The 22,097-nt window shown below is 43.6% G+C and overlaps 1 protein-coding gene across 2 annotated transcripts; it reads left to right on the top strand.

Moving 5' to 3' along the window:
* Positions 1–699: 699 nt before the first annotated feature.
* Positions 700–5,373, top strand: hsd17b14 (hydroxysteroid (17-beta) dehydrogenase 14). 2 transcript variants are annotated; one of them, XM_061225008.1, is made up of 9 exons: positions 700–914; positions 1,025–1,063; positions 1,512–1,609; positions 1,877–1,943; positions 2,668–2,759; positions 3,229–3,333; positions 3,426–3,493; positions 4,767–4,863; positions 5,096–5,373. In XM_061225008.1, exons 1-9 carry the CDS (start codon positions 839–841, stop codon positions 5,237–5,239), a joined length of 786 nt encoding a protein of 261 aa, XP_061080992.1. In that variant the 5' UTR covers positions 700–838; the 3' UTR covers positions 5,240–5,373. The 2 variants fall into 2 exon arrangements, with proteins under 2 accessions (XP_061080992.1, XP_061080993.1); XM_061225009.1 differs by lacking the exons at positions 1,877–1,943; positions 3,426–3,493.
* The last annotated feature ends 16,724 nt before the right edge of the window (positions 5,374–22,097 follow it).

Here is a 22,097-nt window from a genome sequence, read left to right on the forward strand (position 1 = left end):
TATTTATATCACAATATTTGTGTGTTTATTTAAAATTATGGGCTCAATTAGACCCCAAACATAAAAGCGGTCATAAAATCTTAACATAATAGGAGGGTTAAACATTTCTATGATGTTCTTCGAGACCTTATAAACAAGATACTCCATGGGCTATCTATTGTAAAAAATTAATGAATAAATGAATAAATAAAATAAAACAATGTTTTCCTTAAACTTCTAGCCCGCACTCTCCAGTTCCTATAGACGCGATTATGAACAAAACCGCTGTTCTTCCTGCAACAAAGGAAATCAGATCGAGAGCCTAAAATATGGATCTGTATCCAAGGGCGTGGCTTTTGATTGACATTTTGTATGGTGTTAATGGATAATGATCGTTAATCAAATCGTATAATGCGTTTTGTTCATTTGTATGTTGAGTTTGCATGCAATGCTGTGATTTGTAAATGTACATGTTGAGTGTTTGTAATTAGACGGGGTCGTTTCATATTTTAAACATTCATACATTGGCTTCTTCGGCGCTTCACCTCGGAACAAGAACTGATGAATGAATAAGAAATCATTTATTGGCAATACGCCTTCACAAACTTACGTTAGCTGAAGGCGTCCATGGCTGTCTAGTTAAAAAAGGCTATACATGTCCAGGTTTCTAGCTGCAATTAAAGTTGGCGGGCAAGATCCAGTCAGGTGATAAAAGCGAAGTGGTGTAAAGTCTGCGTTTGTTGAGAAGCTCTGACTAACAAAACGCTGACAGTAAAGAAACCAAATGCGATGTAGTTCATAGCGAAGTGATCGGATTCAAACTGCAGCAGTCTCCAACTTATTTTCCACGGCTGGCACAATGCGCTACTTTGACAAAGTTGTCATAGTTACAGGAGGATCAAAAGGAATTGGGAAAGGAATCGTTCAAGTGTTCGGTAAATTCCATGCAATTTACATTGTTACCACGAATCGCTCAGTGTCTTTTGTGTTGCTGTTTAATATTCTAAATTTCCAAAAAAAAATAATACGTTGCTTTTTCTTTCAGTGAAAAATGGGGCTACAGTCGTGTTCTGTGCTAGAGGGGGTGAGTGGCTTGCGCGATTGATCTCTCTGCAAATTTTTTTTATTAATGCATGCTGAAATAAGCAAATATTTATTGAACAGCAGCCTCTGGGCTTTCCCTGTGATTTCCCTGTGGCTTTACCCCTGATTGAATTATGCAATTTAATTTCAGTAACTTTTGCCATTTTAGCTCGACAGACTATGTAAAAAAATAAACCTTAAATTTGCAATTGATCCGTTTGGTAGCCTAAATGAGGAATTACATTTTTTACTGACTAAACCAGTGTCTTATTATTCTTTCTTCATTTGTATTCGCTTTATGCCCCTCAATGACTTCAAATATAATATTTCACAATAATTCAATATTTAAAATCACAAACGAATGTCAATTTGACCCAGGCTAAGTATCCCAGAACAATGGGTGTAAACATTATATCCTATACTTGCTGTGTTTGTTTTCTCTCTGCTAGTGGAAGCAGGGCAGTCACTGGAAGCAGAACTTAACGGCACAGGCCCCGGAACCTGCCTGTTTGTGCCTTGTGATGTCACCAAGGATGACGATGTCAAGGTGAGACTGAAAACGGGAATCACAGGGTCTTGTGACCCTCCTCGGTTCTGAACTGGTGACTTCCTCATGGGGCGCCATGTGAGGTAACGAAAGCAGCCGTGCAATGCCTATAGATGCCCTGTTTGCGTCAGTGCTTGTGTCAGGAAGCGTTGAGGTGTCGGCAGGTCCATCAGCAGTGCTCTTATGCGGGTTACGACCCTGCTGAGCTGCAGGGTACTTTTCGCCTGTATATATGGTGGTAATCTGTCATAATCTCTCTTTATGTAGAATCTGATCTCGGTGACAGTTGAGCGCTTTGGTGGAATTGACTGCCTGATCAACAATGCAGGATGGCGTGAGTGTCTTCCCCTATGCATCTGTGTTAATCTGCCGTGGTGACCAGCATACATATGTGTATACACCGCCAAATATGAAATATCTGTTTCAGTACCAGTGTTAAGTTCCATAAATGTGCATATATAAGCCCCCACAGTGTGGTGAAATGTTTAGAGAACAGGACTTTTGGTTCCCAGGTAGGACACTGCCATTGTACCCTTCAGGTGCTTAACGTGAACTGTTAAAGTAAACACCAAGTAAGGTTGTTACCTTGCATGGCAGCCAGTTGTCGTTGGTGTGTGAGTGTGTGTGTGAATGAGAAGCATCAATTGTACAGCGCTTTGGATAAAGGCGCTATATTAATGCCAAGCATTTACCATTTATATCCAGCTGTTGATCAATACTATGTAAAAATTAGAAAATTGTGCAACTTGCACTGGATAGGAGTGTCTTCTAAATGCCCATTCTAACTTAGAAATAGACATAACCCTCTCTCTGTCTCTCTTTCCATCATCAGATCCTCCTCATAAGCATCCTCTCTCTGTCTCTTTCTATCATCAGATCCTCCTCATAAGCATCCTCTCTCTGTCTCTCTTTCCATCATCAGATCCTCCTCACAAGCCTCCTCTCTGTCTCTCTTTCCATCATCAGATCCTCCTCATAAGCCTCCTCTGTCTGTCTCTCTTTGCATCATCAGATCCTCCTCATAAGCCTCCTCTCTCTGTCTCCCTTTGCATCATCAGATCCTCCTCATAAGGCGATCGATGAGACCACAGCAGAGGAATTCAGGGATCTTGTCAACTTCAACCTCATCAGTTACTTCCTCGCTACAAAGGCAAGAGGGCCAAGGCTTCCCCTGGGGCCTACAGTATTTACTCATTGTATACAATGAGAAAATATGCTAAGAGAGTGGGGGTTTGTATTTTTCATGTTCATTGACGGGAGGGAGTTACATTAGCCCTGGTGCTGAACGTTAGCACGACACCACTAGCTGACGTTAGTACGACACCGCTAGCTGCACGCAGAGCAGTTCTACCGTGTCTGTGAAAGTTCACGGAGGTTTGTCCGATAAATATTCCAGCTGTCATCTGTCAGCCTGGGTCTCCAGCTGCTTCGGTGTTTGAACAGTATTTGCTTCCTCTCTTTCTCCCTCTCTCTTTCCCCCTCCCTCTCTTCCTCTTTCCATCTTTCTTTCCTTCTCCGTACTTCCCTCTCTCCGACATAATTCTAAATGAACTGTGCTTTATGTGCATGACGTGCAAACTCTTTTTGTGAAAGCATGACAAGGCTCATGTCTCCTTCAGCTGGCCCTCCCTCACCTTCGACGTTGCCAGGGAAACGTCATTCACGTGTCCAGCCTGGTGGCTTCAATCGGACAGAAGCACGCTGTTCCGTACGTCGCGACCAAGGTACGTGTATGAACTGTTGCTCTGTGGTTTTCACTGCCTGCTGTGCAGTGGCTATGCTCTATGAGGGTGTAATATGTATGCTGTTCCACAAGGGGGCGATCACTGCTATGACCAAAGCTATGGCCATTGATGAGAGTCAGTATAACGTGAGAGTCAACTGGTGAGTTTGATTGCAGCTCTGCTGTCTGTCCCACTGTGATGCTGTCTTCCCTTGATCTAATTGCATAGCATTACTTTGTTACTCATTAATGTTTGTGTTGCTATGCTTTCAGGCAGGTGTTCAGTCCCTTATAACAAAAATACACATCAAAGTGCACGCTTGTTGTACGTCACCCTGGATAAGAGCGTCTGCTAAATGCCTGTAATGTAATATAATGTAATATATATTTTTTATAATTAAAAAGCTCTAAAATATCAGATCAATGCATTTATATTATTTACATAAACGTATAGTTGCTGATTGTGGTTTCAAGGCCTGTGCATGCAGATATTTTGTTGTAATTTGCAGACATCATGAAAAGGGCCAGCAGTTTGTCTCTGTCACATGACCCAGGAGGATTTTAAACCTGTATTTCAGTTATTGCATGTCAGCTGTCCCTGTAAGCACTCAAACCACACCGACAAGTAGCTTGTTACACGATAGCATGGGCAATTGTAACGTTTCAAAATACAGTTAGTTGACCTAATTAGGGGAGAGTGACAAAAATAACATATTTATATGTTAAATATTGTTATATAGCTGTTATTTAATATTTTTATCCAATGTGACTTACAGTTCATTAGCATAAGTAGGGGACAATCCCCCCTGGAGCAATGCAGGATTAAGGGCTGCGTGCAACTTATCGTGGCTACACCAGGGCTTCAACCACCAACCTTCCGGGTCCCAGTCATGTAAATTAGCCACCAGGCTACAGGCTGCCAGTGGCAAGACCATCAAATGCACATGCTGTAAAAATGTCTGAGGAAACACATGGTGAACAGCACACACACACATTTAATTTAAAGACATGCAGGATTTTTACCTTGGACTTATTATAAAATGACCATGTTCAGTCATATCTATGACACACTGGCAATTGGCCTCGATCGTTTTCCAGGTCAGTTGAGGACTGAGGAGACAAGGACGGATAGAATGAACAATTGGAACAACCACCATGCCATGTATGGTCTTGTCAAATTCTGTGCCTGTACCTCTGTTTTTCAATTTCAACCCCCCAGAGCATTCAGACTCAGAGAAAGACTGGTTTTTATGGTTCTCTACTGTTTGCCAAAGAAATTGTCTAGTTAACTACAGTATTTAAAAAGGCTTACAAAATGCTGTGAAGAGAATGCTTTTGTCTCTCTCTCACAGGTCGAAATTCATTCTCCAGAACCTTCTCTCTCTCAGTGTTAAAGGGTGTCAAAAGTCAAAGTTCTGTGTGTCTCTCTGACAGTCTCTCTCCAGGTAATGTGCTGACTCCCCTGTGGGAGGACCTCGCCGCTCAGTCAGGAAATGCTGCTGCCGCCATCAAAGAAGGAGAGGAATCTCAGGCAAGTACACAGAGACAGACAGGAACAGGGGGATCACTGGTTTTACCCTGGCGCAATTACATTTATGCAAATAACCAGCCTCATGTCCATACTGGTTCATTCTGCATAGATAATACTGTTCTCAGTATATCATGGAAATAGTGAGCTGTTTTCAATTACAACTCCACAGCACAAAATTGGCCATTGGCGCATATGCAGTTGACCTCTTTGTCTTCTTTTCTCCTCCTGACAGCTGATTGGCCGGATGGGAACAGAAACCGAATGTGGATTGGCTGCCCTGTTCTTGGCTGCTGATGCTTCTTATTGCACTGGGGTGGAATTGCTGGTCAGTGGAGGAGCAGAACTGAACCTTGCCCGCAAGAGCCAGATCAGTTAATCACTGGATGCAGTGGACTGGCCCAGCTGGTTAAAGGATCATCCAACACTTTGGGAAATTAGCTTTTTGGCTCCATATTTAAGATAAGATTGATGACGATTTCATGCCTGTGCACCCCAAATGTAAAAGTGGTAAACAAATACATTTCTTGAATCATATACTCCTTGTCTACAAGTGAGCTTAATCTGAGATATTCAGAATTAATAACGACCTTTGAAGCAGAATGTAAGCAGTGGTGTCTCTATCCGAAATGGCTGAATTGTGCATTTCTGTGAATAATACAATCATACATTCAACTGTTTTGACCCAACAAACACACTTCTGCATAATTTCCAAGTGGGAATTACTATCCTTTCATTAGCATTCAAGATCAATATCTTATGATATTGAGGGGTCCAAAAAGCTAAGATTCCTGCCGAGCTGATGTTCAGACTCGCATATTTTTTGAATAAAGAAAGCCAGCCCTTTACCCATTCAAATGGGGATGGGGTTCACCATAAATCTACGAATGCAAAGCCAAGCACTGTTTTGGTCCGTAAGTTTGACAACATCATAGAGCTAATTGGAGAGTTCCGTTGAAAAGTGGATCCTCTTCGCTTTCTGTAGACACTTTAGTAATAACCCCTTAAATCAGGCCAGAGTGGGATTTTTGGCATTCATTCCTTTTTTCGCAGTGCAATATGCTCACAGCATATACCATTTCTAAGCGTTAAAGCTCACGGTTCTATTTGTATAAACTATTTTTCCATGCCCTTGCTTTAGCCACAACAGTTTTATATTTTGAAACGCGGAAAACCAAGTGTGGGGGGGGTGGGGGCCCAGCTTTTTTGTGATTCCACCGCATTTTGGAAATCCACAGGCTACACAAATCAGGGTAGTGTCAGTGTCCTTTTCATGGTAAGGGTCCAGAAAATCCATAGTAGTTTATAATTCCAAAAGCCAGGCAAACTCGGAGAAGCATCAATAGCATGCCACTTGTTTTCTTTAAAATTTTCAAGAGGAATTTTTGTAAATTTCACCATTGCATACTATACAAAAAGTATTTGTATCTAGGAATGCTATTATCTACATTGTGTAAAGGCTCTCTGGAGCATGATGAGCCCAGCTACAAGGTTCTCTGACCAGTCTTGGTAATGCAGATGAATTTTATAGACAACATGTAATCAATCACCTACAGTATAACTTCTGCTCATCGTACACCCAGTTAGGAGTATGGTATTAGTGTGGCGACTCAGTAGCATTTTAGCTTATGAAATGACGTTTCCAACAGTATAATGTTTGTTAGGCTTGTATAAAGCAACATAGATTTGTTCATAGGCATAATCATTTTCCTTTCATTTTCAGTGCACACACTAACAGAGTGATACACCTGATGCAAACAGTTCTTGAGATTTCATGCCTAAAAAGTGTATTTTGGGATGCCTACCATTATAGGCCTTGTAAGTAAATGCTCATCTGTGTGAATAGTTCTGAGGAAGACAGTGAAAATGCACTTGACTCCACACTAGAGGTTATTTTCAGTGACGTGACCTCATTTTATTTTGGTGAGCATCTGAATACATTCTCACATTTTATTATTTTTCAGTTTGCTTATAAATAAGGCACAGGCCTGCTTTTGAATAATAAATGGAATGTGAAATTCTGGGATGTTTGACACGTTGATGGGGGTTCGGTATTTGAGAAAAACTTCAATCAATTGACCTGAATCAATATTTATCTTCTGGACCTGCTGCTGCCAGATGGGGAGAGCAAGAAAGGGAGAGGTAGGGGAGGGTGACGGGCATGCGGGAAGTGAGAACACATTTTTCAGGATGTTTTATGGTAAATGGTTGGCATTTATATAGCACCTTTATCAAAAGCACTGTACACTTGACGCTTCTCATTCACCCACATACATACACACACTCACACCAACGGCAATTAGCTGCCATGCAAGGCACCAACCAGCACGTCAGGAGCATTTGGGTTTGGTGTCTTGCTCAGGAACACTTCGACACACCCAGGCTGGGATTGAACCCGCAACCCACCTACTGCCAGATGACTGCTCTTACCACCTGAGCCAATGTCACCAATGCAAAATGTTTTATCATTCCATATGCAATCTATTGTATTTTACATTTCATATGATACCCATGATTGCATTCAGTTTCATGTGTCCGTTTGGAGTCTACAAATTTCCTTTTTGGAAACCTGCCTAGACAGCTTAGAAAAAGCAATGCAGAATGGTCATTTCTGGTCATATTTTCATCAAATCTGAAAGGGATTTATTCAGCGTTTTTGCTGTGGTTGTATTTCTAAGCAGGGTGGTTTGAGTATCTCAGAAACTGCAGATCTCCGGGGATTTTCATGTCTCTAGAGTTTGCTAAGAATGGTGCGAAAAAACTTAAAAAATCTGAAAAACAGAAACGTATTGTTAATGAGAGACGTCGTAGGAGGTGGAGGTGGAGACTGTTCTGCTTGGGGATTGAAAATTGAAAAATATCAATCAAATGTTGTAAATGTTATTCTATTTCTTGGCAAAATATTTATTTTTAAGTCTACCTTGGATCATTTTAAATCAATTGTAAAACATCACAGCAGAGTACACATCTCAGGGAAATTATAAATATAGTTTGTATGGTTCAAGGTGTGAAGAAATCTGACAGGCTGAGTGTTGGTGATAGGCCACATTAAAACAAAGACAATGGGAAGAAATAAATAAGGGGAAAGGGAATATAATGTGTTTTACAATCTGTTACCCTGACAACGACTCACCCTAGTTACACACTGAAACTTGCTCTATTTAATGTCCTCTCCCTCAGTAACAAAGGCCCACTAATTTCTGATTTCATCACTGACAATAACATGGACTTTCTCTGTCTGACTGAGCCCTGGCAGCAGCCCCAGGATTACTACCACCTAAATCAGGCTACTCCAGCTGGGTTCTCCTACTTGGACCAGCCTCGTCTCAGTGGCCGTGGGGGTGGGATTGCTGTACTTTACCTTCCACTCTCAAGTTCACTACTGTAACTCTACCTCAGCACACCTCCTTTGAACACCTTGTTGTTAAACTGCCTAGTCCATTAATCATTGTGTCTATCTATCGCTCACCCAAACCTTCTCCTGTATTTCTCCCTGAGCTTTCTGAACTCCTGTCCACAGTCTGCACCATGTCTCCCAACGTGCTTGTCATAGGTGATTTTAGCATTCCAAGTAACCCCGCCCGATCCACCTTCGCCACTGATTTCCTATCTTTACTGGACTGTCTAGACGTTAAGCAACATGTCACCTTCCCCACCCATAACAAAGGCAACACACTCGACCTAGTCTGTTCCACCGGCCAAACTCACTGACCTACTGCTCCCCATCTCTGATCATAAAGCTGTCATGTTTGAGGTCCCTGCTCAGCTATATAGGAAAAAACCTTAACAATGCTGATCTCATCAGTCTGATCACCTCGCACCCCACCCCTGACCTACTCTCATCTACTGACAAACTGGTCACCCATTACAATGCCTGTCTCTCCTCCTCACTGGACACTTTAGCCCCTCTTAAGGCACATACTGTCTCTTTTAACCACTCTGCGCCCTAGTTTACCCCTCAACTCCGCCTGCAGGGCGCCGTCTAGAGATACTATCCAAGAGAACTGGTTTAACCATCCACTCCCAAGCGTACTCTGACCATATTAACTTCTACAGAAATGCCCTTACAGCGTCCAAAAGCTCCTACTACTCCAATATAATCTCTACAGTGAAACACCTCCTTCAACCACCTGATAACTCCCCTGAGAACACCTCCACTGACCTGTGCAATAAATTCCTGAGCTTCTTTCAAACTAAAATTGATGACATCCATAAACAGCTGTGCCTGTTACCCCCACCCACTGCCCTGCCCTCCTGGATGTCCACCCCCATGGACCCCCCATATCAAAGCTGTCTCTCCACCTTCACTCCAGTCACTGAGGAGACTATAACCAAAATGATTACCACAGCCAAGTCCTCCACCCGCCAGTTGGACCCTCTGCCTACCACTCTGGTTAAAGCTGCACTCCCTGCCCTCTCGCCACTGCTCACCCAGATTATAAACTCATCCCTGGTTTCTGGCTCTGTTCCTCCCTCACTAAAATTGGCTGCCATTACACCAATACCCAAAAAATCTGGTGTAGATTTTAACAATCTAAACAATTTCCGTCCCATTTCCAACCTCCCATTTGTGTCAAAAGTACTTGAACGTGTTGTGGCAGCCCAACTTCAAACTCACCTGGATTCAAATAACCTCCTTGAACCCTTGCAATCTGGCTTCCGACCAAAACATAGTACAGAGACTGCCCTTGTCAAGATCACAAACGACCTCCTCCATGCTGCAGACTCTGGACTTCTCACCATCCTCATCCTCCTCGACCTCAGCGCTGCTTTTGACACCATCTCCCACCCACTCCTTCTGGAGTGCCTAGCAACCCTGGGGGTCACCGGTACTGTGCTAGCCTGGCTGACATCCTACCTGATGGGGAGACAACAGTTTGTCAAGCTAAAACTGACACCCTCCGTACCTCCAGGGCCAGTCTCCGCGCAGCGGAGAGGAAGTGGGGGAAATCCAGAGACGCTTCAGACCTCATGACTTACCAGTCTCTCCTGGCAGCATTCTCTTCCGATGTCACTGCCGCCAAAGCAAAATACTATCAAACACAAATTCAGAACTCCGCTTCTAACCCCCGGAAACTTTTCTCCATTTTTTCCTCTCTCCTCAAAGCACCGCCTCCTCCTCCTCAGTCCTCCTACGCTGCTGATGACTTTGCTGATTTCTTCGATGAGAAGGTCACAGTCATCCGCAGATCCTTTACAACCACCGTCCCCCTCACTGTGCCCTTCCCCCACTCTAGGCCCATCCTTTCCTTTTCCACTTTCTCCCAGTTGAGAAACTCTGATGTTTCTCAACTCCTGCTCTGCCACCACCCTACAACCTGTGCCCTTGACCCTATCCCCTCTTCTCTTCTCCAAACTATCACACCTGACATTCTCCCATTTGTCACCTCCCTTGTCAACTCCTCCCTGTCTTCCAGCTGTTTTCCGGCATCCTCCAAGAGGGCCCACATCACTCCGCTGCTAAAAAAGCCTACCCTGGATCCCTCCATCATTCAGAACTACCGCCCGGTATCTCTTCTTCCTTTCCTTTCTAAAACTATAGAAAGAGCCGCTTCTACTCAACTTTCTTCCTTCTTTTCTAACAACAACCTGCTAGACCCCCATCAGTCTGGCTTCAGATCGGGCCACTCGACAGAGACTGCGCTCCTCTCCGTCAGTGAGTCACTCCATGCCGCACGAGCAGCCTCCCTCTCCTCTGTCCTCATTCTTCTAGATCTCTCTGCTGCCTTCGACACTGTGGATCACTCCATCCTCCTGTCTGCCCTGTCAACAACGGGCATCTGTGGCACAGCCCTGGACTGGATTGAGTCCTACCTCTCTGGTCGCTCCTTCCAGGTTGCCTGGCTGGTTCGGTATCGACACCTCGGCCCCTCGCCACAGGAGTTCCCCAGGGCTCAGTCCTTGGCCCACTTCTTTTTTCTCTTTACCTTTACACTCGCTCCCTTGGCCCTGTGATCACTGCACATGGGCTATCCTACCACTGCTACGCGGACGATACCCAACTCTTCGTCTCGTTCCCGCCGTCTGATACGCAGGTTTCAGCCCGTATCTCTGCTTGCCTGAGGGACATCCAGAGCTGGATGGACAACCACCATCTAATGCTCATCCCAGGTAAAACTGAAATTATATTCATCCCTGCTAATACCTCTCCCCATCTGGATCTCTCCATTTCTCTCGGGGATACCACACTCACGCCGTCACCCAGTGCAAGGAACCTCGGCGTGGTGATGGACAGCAGACTGTCCCTTTCCGAGAACATTGCGGCGGTGACCCGGTCTTGCAGGTTCTTGCGATACAACATACGGAGAATCCGCCCCTTTCTCACCCCCTACTCGACCCAGCTCCTGGTCCAAGCGATGGTTCTGTCCCGCCTGGACTACTGCAATTCCCTCTTGGCTGGCCTCCCAGCGTCCACCATCAGACCCCTCCAACTCATCCAGAATGCAGCAGCTCCTCTGGTCTTCAACCTTCCCAAATACTCACACGTCACCCCCCGGCTTACTTCCCTCCACTGGCTGCCTGTCATGGCTTGCATCAAATTCAAAACATTGGTGCTAGCCTTCCAAGCAGTTAAAGGGTCTTCCCCAGCTTATCTGCAAAAAATCATCAGACCCTACACCCCTGCCAGACCTCTTCGTTCAGCCTCCACAGGCCGCTTGGCACCTCCCCCTCTCCGAACCTCCACCTCACGCTCACGACTACTGTCTGTTCTGGCTCCACGGTGGTGGAACGAACTCCCCGTTGAGGTCAGAACTATAGAATCTCTCCCCACCTTCAAGCGCAAGCTGAAGACACACCTCTTCAAGCAGCACCTCTCCCCCATCCCTCCCTACCTCCCTCTGAACCTTAATTGTTGTCTCTGTGACTTGCTTTGTGTATCGGTATTTTTAGTTGGCTAGGTAAGCAGTGTTTGGATAGTTAACTTTGGTCACTTTTGCTCTGTTTGTTTGTTCAAAAAAAAAAAAAAAAAAAAATGGCCCTTGTCCTTATCACATCAACTTCACTGTTATGCAGACGAGACGCAACTCTATATCTCAACCAGGCCCTCTGTCCCCTTCCCCCCCCCCCCGTCCCTCCTCAGCTGTCTTCATGACATTAAAACCTGGATGACTACAAACCTCCTTCAACTCAATGGCAATAAAACTGAAATCATGCTCATTGGTTCAAAATCCACATTGTCCAAAACACCCAGCTTCCTGACAACCATTGATGGTTTCCCTGTCCCCCTGTCAACACAAGTCAAAAGCCTTGGCATCATCCTGGACAATAATTTATCCTTTGGTCCCCACATAAAAAACATCTCAAGGACTGCCTTTTCTCACCTCCCGACTCCGCCCCTCACTCTCCCACACCAGTGCTGAAACTCTAATCCATGCCTTTGTCACCTCCCGGCTGGATTACTGCAACAGCATCCTCTCAGGACTCCCCACCAAACTCACCGACAAACTTCAAATTATACAAAATTCTGCTGCCCGAATCCTCACCCGCACAAAATCTCATGAACACATCACACCCATCCTCACTCAGCTACACAGGTTACCAGTTCAACAGCGCATTGATTTCAAGATCCTCTTACTCACATACAAGGCTTTGAACACCCTAGCACCCCCCTATCTCTCTGACCTTCTTCACGACTACACCCCAACTCGCACTCTCCACTCCTCCTCAGCTGGCCTCCTGTCTAGCCCCACCACCCGACTCTCTACTATGGGTGCTCGAGCATTCAGCTCTATAGCACCCAGGCTCTGGAACTCTCTACCCATACACTTCCGCCATACAGAGTCACTGTCATCTTTCAAAAAACTTCTCAAAACTCATCTGTTTACTCTTGCATACCCCTGACTGTTTCCTTCCCTCTACATGTTGTTGTGTCTATCTCTGTCTGCTGTCTGTTTGTTTGATATTAATTGTATGTTCATTGTAAATTATTTTTAATTGGATATATTGTATCATGTTTTTACCTTGTTTATTTTGTATTTTTGCACAAATGTAAGGTGACCTTGAGTGTCCAAAAAGGCGCCACTTCAATGTTAGAATTGTTATTTTTCTAATTATTTTCTGTTCATTTATATTCACATTGCATGTATGGCACTGACTTTCCTTTCCAATCAAATATTGTGTAATGCATGTCAATGTTTTACCATGTTTTAAAATCCAGTATGTATGTAAAAGGTTGGCGGGGGAAGGATAACATACGTGCATGGGTAAATGGTGACACCGTGTGGTCAGAACAGCATCTTCATAGCTTTATTTAATTTTCGGTTTTAAGCTCTCAATTCCGCCGAGAGTGGTAAGTGAAAAAGTTATTCGCCTCCATCCAGTGTAAACACGCGTTATTTTCTAATGCGTATCATGTCTAGAATGGCATATAAATAACGTAACCGAGAAACAAGAATTGTATTAACCGAATCGCTTGTGTATTTTTGTTTTAAGTTAATGTTTTCTTACTAATGTTAGCTAGGCTGGCCTACACTGTTGCTAGTTTGGTCTTGGACTAGCATGTATTTTTTCGTTAGCGCAAGCTACATATTTTAGCTGCTGGCTCTTGTATTTTTTTTGTTGTCAGCTGTACTTCAGTTCAAACGTAGGCTAGTTAGCTCTAACTTTAATCATAATGAGTGTATAAAACCTTTTAAAGTAAAACACCAATAAATACTCTTGATTTATGCATTACTAACATAAAAGCGGTTACAACACGGAAATAGCGTAACTAACAGTCCTAATGAACTTAGCCTAGACTCAGGAGGTGTAACCACACAGTCACTCACTAACAGTAAAACATATGTTCTGTGCACAGCATCATTTTTCGGTTACGCTATAGCATTTTGCAACTCGGTAGTCGAGTAGAGTTTTCATTTATGGATATGCTTCAGTAGCGATCTAGCCAACTAGCTATGAAGCTAAGTGGAAGTCGGTAACCGCAAGGAGATAACGTTTTCATCATTGATTATCCTCTCGTCTTAGTTATGACTTAACTTTCAAAAGAGTTGGGATATGACCAGTTAGGGTATAGAAGTAATCATGGTGCTACAACATTTATTAGCTGATTTTGTTGTAAAGCTTTATTGTAGCTCGCTAGTTTGGATTTTACACATGGTAAAACTGCTGAGTTATATGATAGAATGCATTAAAAGTGAACTTACCAGTTACAAAGTTTACTTAGTGAGTTTAAAGTCAAACTAAAAAAACTTGTATGCATTTAATTTAATCTTGCCTACTTAAACGGCAAATCCATCTTGCTATTTCGTTTTTCTTCTCCCTGGCAGGTAATAATCTTTGGCAAACAAAAAATCAGCTCAATTTGAGAAACCATAAAATGCTCAGAAAGGAGCCATAATGAATCTGTGCTGTAACTGTATTCATATTCGTGGTAGTTCACCTGAAATTTACAAAACTATATTGTTGGCAGAAAAATACATTAAGTTGGACAGGTTATACTCCAGCATACCGGATGAGTCAAGGTCACATGGTTTCTGACGTGTATTAAGAGCGATCCATACAATCACAAAATTGCATTAGTGAAACTTAAACTATATGATCTCAACTGTGTTATGGCAAGTTATTTTGGTTATATTAATTTGGTTTTAATTAGCAATAATGTCATGCACACTTGCTATGTGGGCTATATAGTTAGCTTGCAGTTCCACCGGGTGTTTTATTGAGAGTGCATAAATGAAGTTGGAGAAGACTTGGCTAATCTGATTGCATTTCTGATCATGTGTTTTGTATGTCTTTTACCCAGTAAATACGAATCAAGCTCAACCAGTGACGGGATCTGCTGCATCATTATTTAATTAAATGAACCAAGCAGAAGGGTTTCACTTCCATTACATTGTGGAGGGGGATTCTCCAGCATTGGCTCCAGGATCTTAAACTGCAGCATGTTTCCAGTGGCAAACTGGAGCTTTCAGGTGTGCTAAAGAGACCCGCCTCAGTATTCAAGGGAGAACTGGGCAGCATGAAGCACGTCAAGGTTAAACTGAACGTTTAAAGCTGACTACCCACCAATGTTTTTCAAACCACGGAATGTGCCTGGTCATAGGACGAACAGACGCTGATCATCTGTGGGATATGGATGCAACACTAACCAGGCTAGAGAAATTTAGATTGAAAGTGAAGAAAGAAAAATTTGACTTTTTTCAAAAGTGCTGGGGTGCTCCACAAAACACCTGCAAAGATAATGGCAGTGAAGCAATCACCACTTCACCAGCTCACACCTACCTCCCCAGATAAATAAAAGAATAAGCCCGGTAATATCCATTTTAAACTGCATCGAAATTGGAAAAACCCTGATCAGGAAGAGTGGGCTCCAGAACTATTGCCAGCCTTGATAAATGTGCGCATATAATTCTTAAAACTAAAAGATGATACAGTTATTGACATACGTTCTATTTTCCAACATGTGCAAAGCAGTGTGATTTGGATTTAATGGAATCAAACAAAGTCTTACATTTTTCAAATAAAAAATGTATTTCCCCCAAAAGACACAATTAGTGGCACCCCTGGTTTAATACTTTGTGCAAAACACCCCTGGCAAAGATAGTCTTTTCCTATCATTTATGGTAAGGTTAGAGAACACATTTGGAGGGATTCTTGACTTGAACTTTTAAGAATCATTGATATACTTGGGATACCCCCTCTTCAGTTCAGGCCACAGGTTTCCATGGGTTTGTAGAACATGGCTGTTCTTTTTACTTAACCATTTCTGTCTCAGCTTCCTAGCAGAGACAACCCGATTTTCTGCAAACATTTCCTGGTACTTTGTTGAATCAATTGTGTCATTGACCTTAGATAGTGCCCCTGGGACAACTGGCAGAAAAACATACCCAAAACATCAATAACCCACCACCATATCTGACAGTAGGTATGTGGTGCTTCTCCTTGTATGCATTACATTTTGCCACCAACCATGTTGTTTTCACTTAACCATTTCTGTGTGGATTCCCAGCTTCCAGGCAACCCGATTTTCTAGATGGGGGAGTGAGATTAAAGGTGTTGCATTATGTGGATGACATCATTGTTGTGGTGTCATCAGATAGGGACGTACAGAGGGTAATGGGCCTAGTTGGAAAGTATAGTAGGGCAACAGGGTCGAAGGTTGATTACAACAAAACAGCTTGTTTTCAGACTGGCGGAAGGAGCATTTTGGTGCTGCTTCCACCATTACATTTTTCTAAACGGAGAGGGTTGGAAAAATGGGAGGTTTTGCCTAGATAAAGTGAAAAAAAGGTTGGATATGTGGAGAGGTAGGGTGTTAACTCTGTCAGGGAAGGTGCTGGCAGTGAGTGCGGACATCATAGCACATGATATACAATGGACTGCATGTAATAAACAACATGGAAAATGATCTATATTTTATGTTCAAACATAAAATATAGACTTATGACTCTGGGGAAACGATATACTTTTATTTCAATACATTTACTCTCATGTTTCAATGTTTTTTATTTTGTAATCTTTTTTTTCTCCTGTAAACCAGTATTATTGGCACCACTAACAATTATTGCAGATAAAATCAAACTGTGAAAAATAAAATTTTACTTCACTTAGTTAATATAGTTCCTTAAGACTGAGATTGTGTCATGCCATCACTTTCTGTTTTCACTAGAATATAAAAAATGAGGTAATATGCATACAAAATAGCTTTGTCAACAATCCGCATGGGAAAAGCCTAAAATGGCACCTCCATGCCAACAAACTCTAAGGGAACAAAGACAGCCCTTACTGAGCACAATAAACAAAACCAAGCATCTTGAGCTTGAAGGTTTTGGCCATACACACCATTGACATGGTTGGTGGCAAAATGTAATGGATACAAGGAGAAGCACCACATACCTACAGTCAGATATGGTGGTGGGTTATTGATGTTTTGGATATTTTTTTCTGCCAGTTGTCCCAGGGGCACTATTTAAGGTCAATGACATAATTAATTCAACAAAGTATCAGGAAATGTTGGCAGACAATCTGGTTGCTGAGACAGAAATGGTTAAGTAAAAAGAACAGCCATGTTCTGCAATGGCTATCTCAATCTCCAGACTTAATTCCCATGAAAAACCTGTGGGCTGAACTGAAAACAGGGGTATCCCAAGGTTATCAATGATTCTGCAAAGTTCTGCGAGGAGGACTGGTCCAAAATCCCTCCAAATGTGTTCTCTAACCTTATCACAAATTATAGGAAAAGATCTTTGATCCTTGGAAGTGTTTGCACAAAGTATTAAAACAGCGGTGCCAGTAATTGTGGAACCGGTTTTTTGGGGAGCGCTTATGTCAATAACTATTTTTGTTTGTTTGTTTGTATTTTTTGTGCATATTTATCAAGGGTGCCAATAATTCCGGAGCCGGGCAAGAAAGAAAAAAAAAAACCTGGTGCAGCACATAACAGCAATGACACCCGTCCCCATTGACGGGGCTAACACCCCCTGCCCAAAGACCATCACATCCAAAAATTCCCCATTCAACACGTTCCAAAGCAGCACATATAACTCTTGAAGGAATGACATGGTGGTTGGTCACACTTAAAAAAATTTTTTTTTTTAAGATATTATATATATATATATATATATATATATATATATACCGTTTTTTTTTAAATGCAATTTGCATAAGAGGCCATTGAAGATACACAATGAAAGTATTAAATGTGTCCGTTCTTTAGTTTTGCGGAAGTAAGCGTTTTAAATGTGTCGTGCTATTTTCAACCGGTTGAGAATATTGTCCTTGTTGTGCATCACACGAGGATAACCACTCTCCTTATCCCTCCCCTACAACTCGTGACCCATAGTTTGCGCCGCTGGCCTCCAGGCAAGACAATACTAATATTTGACTAACGTTAGGTTCACTGAAATGAGTGCCTATTAAGGACTATTAGAGGTTATATTTGTTTTGTGTTAGCTGGCTAGCTCGTTTGCTTTCATAAGGTGATGTTCTCAATAACATTAGCTAGCTTTTTTTCTTTTCATAAGGACGTGATAGTTGTGCTTTCATCTTAACTTGGCTAGCTATCTAGCAAAAATTATCATTGGATAAGTCAATGTCCTTACCTTAGCTATCGATAGATGATGTACTAAGTTAGCTAGCTTGTGAACATTCAGTCTCCCAAGATGAGCATATATCATGGAGATAGCTATGATAACAAACAACAATGTGTGGAAAGTGGGAGCACTGTCTGTCAATCATAGCTAATTGACAGTTCTCATCTTCCCTTCCCCCCTCCCCCAGTTCCTCTCTACATACAAATGCTCCTGCTGCCACTGAAGCCGGTTATACCTGCCAAGCTCCCATCTTTTCATCCCAATATTCCTGCACCAAAACCCTAGTCCTTTCCTTAAAACCCTCTCACCACTCTACCACTGTAGGGAAAAAAAGCTTCATAGCCCACTGTCCCTTGAAGAACAGCCACCTGGAAGTGCTCCTGAAAGGCCTGCTCCTGCAAGACTTTAATATTTAGCTTCCAGAAGCCTCGCCTCCCCCTATCCTTGCCCCTTCTAGTTCCAAAACTAGTACCGAGAAAACCCTCTTGCATTGCAGGACATGCAGCCAGCAGGCAGCCATTACAAACATTTCAATAAGCAACCCCAATCAATCCCCAGGCCTTCCTAAATCCATCCCTGCCTGACTTTCAAACAAATACAGCACAGAATTGGCAGACCCAGGACACGGTGGTCCCACTGATCCCACTCTAAACGCACCCCACTGCCACCGCCACTGCCTGCTGTAAGGGTTCAAAATGTCAAAATGTTCAAGAAGTAGCAGCGTCCAAAACAATCTCCAATTGAAGCCCCCCCCTCACCCACAGGCCCCACCGCTCCTGCGATGAGTGCAGTCTCTTTCTTCAGCTCGCTAATGACACCGCCATTGCCCCTGCCTCCTCCGCGATGAGAACCCCACGATCCACCACCAGGACATTACATTACAGTAATGGTATTTGGCAGATGGCTACAGGCTGCCCATGACCACAGACAACACTGCGATGGGAACCCCAGGATCCACCACCATGACATTACATTACAGTAATGGTATTTGGCAGATGGCTACAGGCTGCCCATGACCACAGACACCACTGCGATGGGAACCCCAGGATCCACCACCAGGACATTACATTACAGTAATGGTATTTGGCAGATGGCTACAGGCTGCCCATGACCACAGACAACACTGCGATGGGAACCCCAGGATCCACCACCAGGACATTACATTACAGTAATGGTATTTGGCAGATGGCTACAGGCTGCCCATGACCACAGACACCACTGCGATGGGAACCCCAGGATCCACCACCAGGACATTACATTACAGTAATGGTATTTGGCAGATGGCTACAGGCTGCCCATGACCACAGACACCACTGCGACAGGAACAGGTGCCACCGCAACAGCCCCCTGCGCCAGAAGGGCGCAGACCTTTGAAGGCCAAACCCACCCCGTTCCCCTTCCCCCTACCTACTTTTTTTTTGCAAGCTAATCGGTGAACTTCCCCAGTAACACCATGTAAAACTGGCAGTGGTCCCGGTGCCTCTCCCATGTTACTGTTTCCTTATGCACTCTCAGCTCTGGGGCCTTGGTTATCCAACCCCACATATTATTACTTCGTAAGGAAGGAGATCTTTTGTTTACAGTTGTGCAGCTTTGTTGGATGCAGGACTATCTTTGTTTTACTTCCAGTTTGCCTGGGATTGGTAATTTCCGCACCCTGTACTTTTCTTTTAGAAGCTGTATTGTTTGTGGTAGACTAGCTCTGTGAAACCTATGTGTGTGAGAGTTATGGATTGGTGGCCATATTTTTGTTTGACTTAAAACTCTCGCCTTGCCTTTTTGATTTGTTTGCTGGTCGGATTTTGACCCTTGCTTCATCCTTCACGACTCCTGCCCAGCCCTTTTTGGTTTGGTTGACCCAGTAACTTGTGCACGACCCTGTTTGCTGTATAGTGACTCCGGTTATTTAGAGTGTTTGAGCTGGATTGCATCCACTCATCGGGACAGTATTTGTTATTTTGCTTTTATAAATTTTCCTCTTTTTTTTTTCTCCGTTGGGGTTTGGCGAGCCCGGTAAACCTTTGAAGACTAGCAAGGTTTATTTAGATTTGCTTAGGCAGACAGGACCAGAGTTACTCATCCGCCTGCAGTGTTCATTCCCACTTACCTGTCCACACCCCACATCCCTATCTTTTACCCTTTTACAGCCTGACACTAGACAGGGTTGTAACAGAATACTGCAGCAACTTTACTCTCTGTCCCCCACCCCCCGGGACCTGCGCATTCTGAAAGATCTCATCCCTCTTAACAGCACCAGCAGAGGTTAAATAAGCAAGACATAGAGCAGGGGTGACACCTTGGCCTCACTTCCCAGAGCCACTAGGTCAATACTCCATTGACCCTGTCAAAGGCTTTCTGCTGACCTGATCTTAAAACTCCTCCCCTGCGCCCAAATCAAAATGTCCCTCAGCAAAACCAAATTATGAAAACTGATCCGGTACCGCACGTGCCTGGTCTGGACTTAAGACCTCCCCAAGCACCGCTTTAGCCCGATTCACCAGAACCTTCCTCAGCACCTTATAATCAGTGCAGAGGAGGTTTACTGGCCGCCATTTTACCCTGCTCTCCAATCCCATTAAGCACCTCCACTATAATATACTAGAAGAAGATATAGAGCTCCCTTGTAATTCTATCCCTTCCCCTGGGCCTTCCCTCATTTTAGGTGGAACAGTGCCTCTCTAACTTCCTCTTGCTCTATGGCCCTCCCCAGTCCCTCCTTCTGCCCAGGCCCGACCTCTTTCCATAGCTGTGCCACAAACTGGTCCCCCTCCCACATGTCACACTCTTCCTTCCCGAATAATGATGAATATAATCACTACTGCTTCCACTTTGTCCTGCTGCAGCACTGCCTCCCGCTGTTCAGTCGCTAACGCATCAATAATGGATGCCTTCTGCGGTGTCCACCTATTCACACGATCACATGTTCATCCTTCTCTGTCTGACCCGGATTTAAATTAAACACCGTCCATATAAAATTAAATTCCCTAAACTGCTCAACAAAAACCCTGTCATGCAAAAACTCCACAATTGAATTTTCACAAACCTTTCCTCCTTGTAACCACGCCCTCCAAATTAAACATGAACAAATTGTGGTCTGAGGACCAGCTAGGCAATATAATTACAATTCACATCTTTTCTTTCTCAGTTATAGCCCGGAGTAAGACACACTCCAACAAATAAAAACAGACAAATAAATACGATCAAAACAAACCAATTAAATACAATACTCATACAACTATACATTACTAGACATTAAACTATACAAATTATATAAATGATCCATCACTGATGAAAAAAATGACAAATAACCCCTTTATTTATATCTCATTCCATCTTTGATAATTAACATCAGAAAGCATGAACCGATAAAAACACCCCAAGACACACATTGACCAAAAAAACTTAACCCCCCTCCCCCCCTTTATTGGTTGATACCTAATAAAACCAATTACTTTTTTGATACCATGACTAAAAAAAGGAAACAAGAAAATCAAAGCACTTTGTATAGGGTAGGATGCATCTTTAAACTCCAACACCAGTCCATTTCACCTACACAAAAACCCGGAACCACATGAAACTGCTCAGTCCACTCAAACACATCTTAAGGCAGCAGTTCCCCACAAAGCCAGAGCTCTTCCGGCCCCCCACCGACGGCTGTCTCTCTGGATGTAGTCCCTCACCCGGGCCAAAGCCATTTTCCATGTTCCAAATGGTGATAGGACTGTCCGTCCCAGTGACACCAGATTCCTTGATGTCCACAGCGCTTCCCAACAGGCGTTTATCGCCAGCCACAGGGCCCTTCCTTCCTGGCTGCCCAGTTTCTCTCTCTCTCCACCATAGAGAATCCAGAATCCTCTTGCCCATTGCTGCAAAAAAGGGAGGGCCCGTCTCCAGAAGGCTGCAGTGAAGCTGCAGTCCCACATGGCATGTCTGATCGTCTCATCCTGTCGACAGCTGTCTCGGGGGCATTTTGCTGTTCTGGCCAGCCTTCTTGTGTGGAGAACTGCTCTCACTGCCAACACTTTGTGTGCTATCAGCCACGCCAGGTCTTTGTGACGGTGAAACAGGTCTGGGTGGGTCACCGCCTTCCAAATTACCAAATTATTCTCCGCCAAATATAGCCCGCGCACTGGACACATGGGGTCTCTGTCCTGCACAAAGGAGAACAACTATTTGTATGAGGTTAGGGTACCCACCCCCTCCCCC

Source organism: Conger conger, chromosome 16, assembly GCF_963514075.1.
Source record: "Conger conger chromosome 16, fConCon1.1, whole genome shotgun sequence".
Lineage (NCBI taxonomy): Eukaryota > Metazoa > Chordata > Actinopteri > Anguilliformes > Congridae > Conger > Conger conger.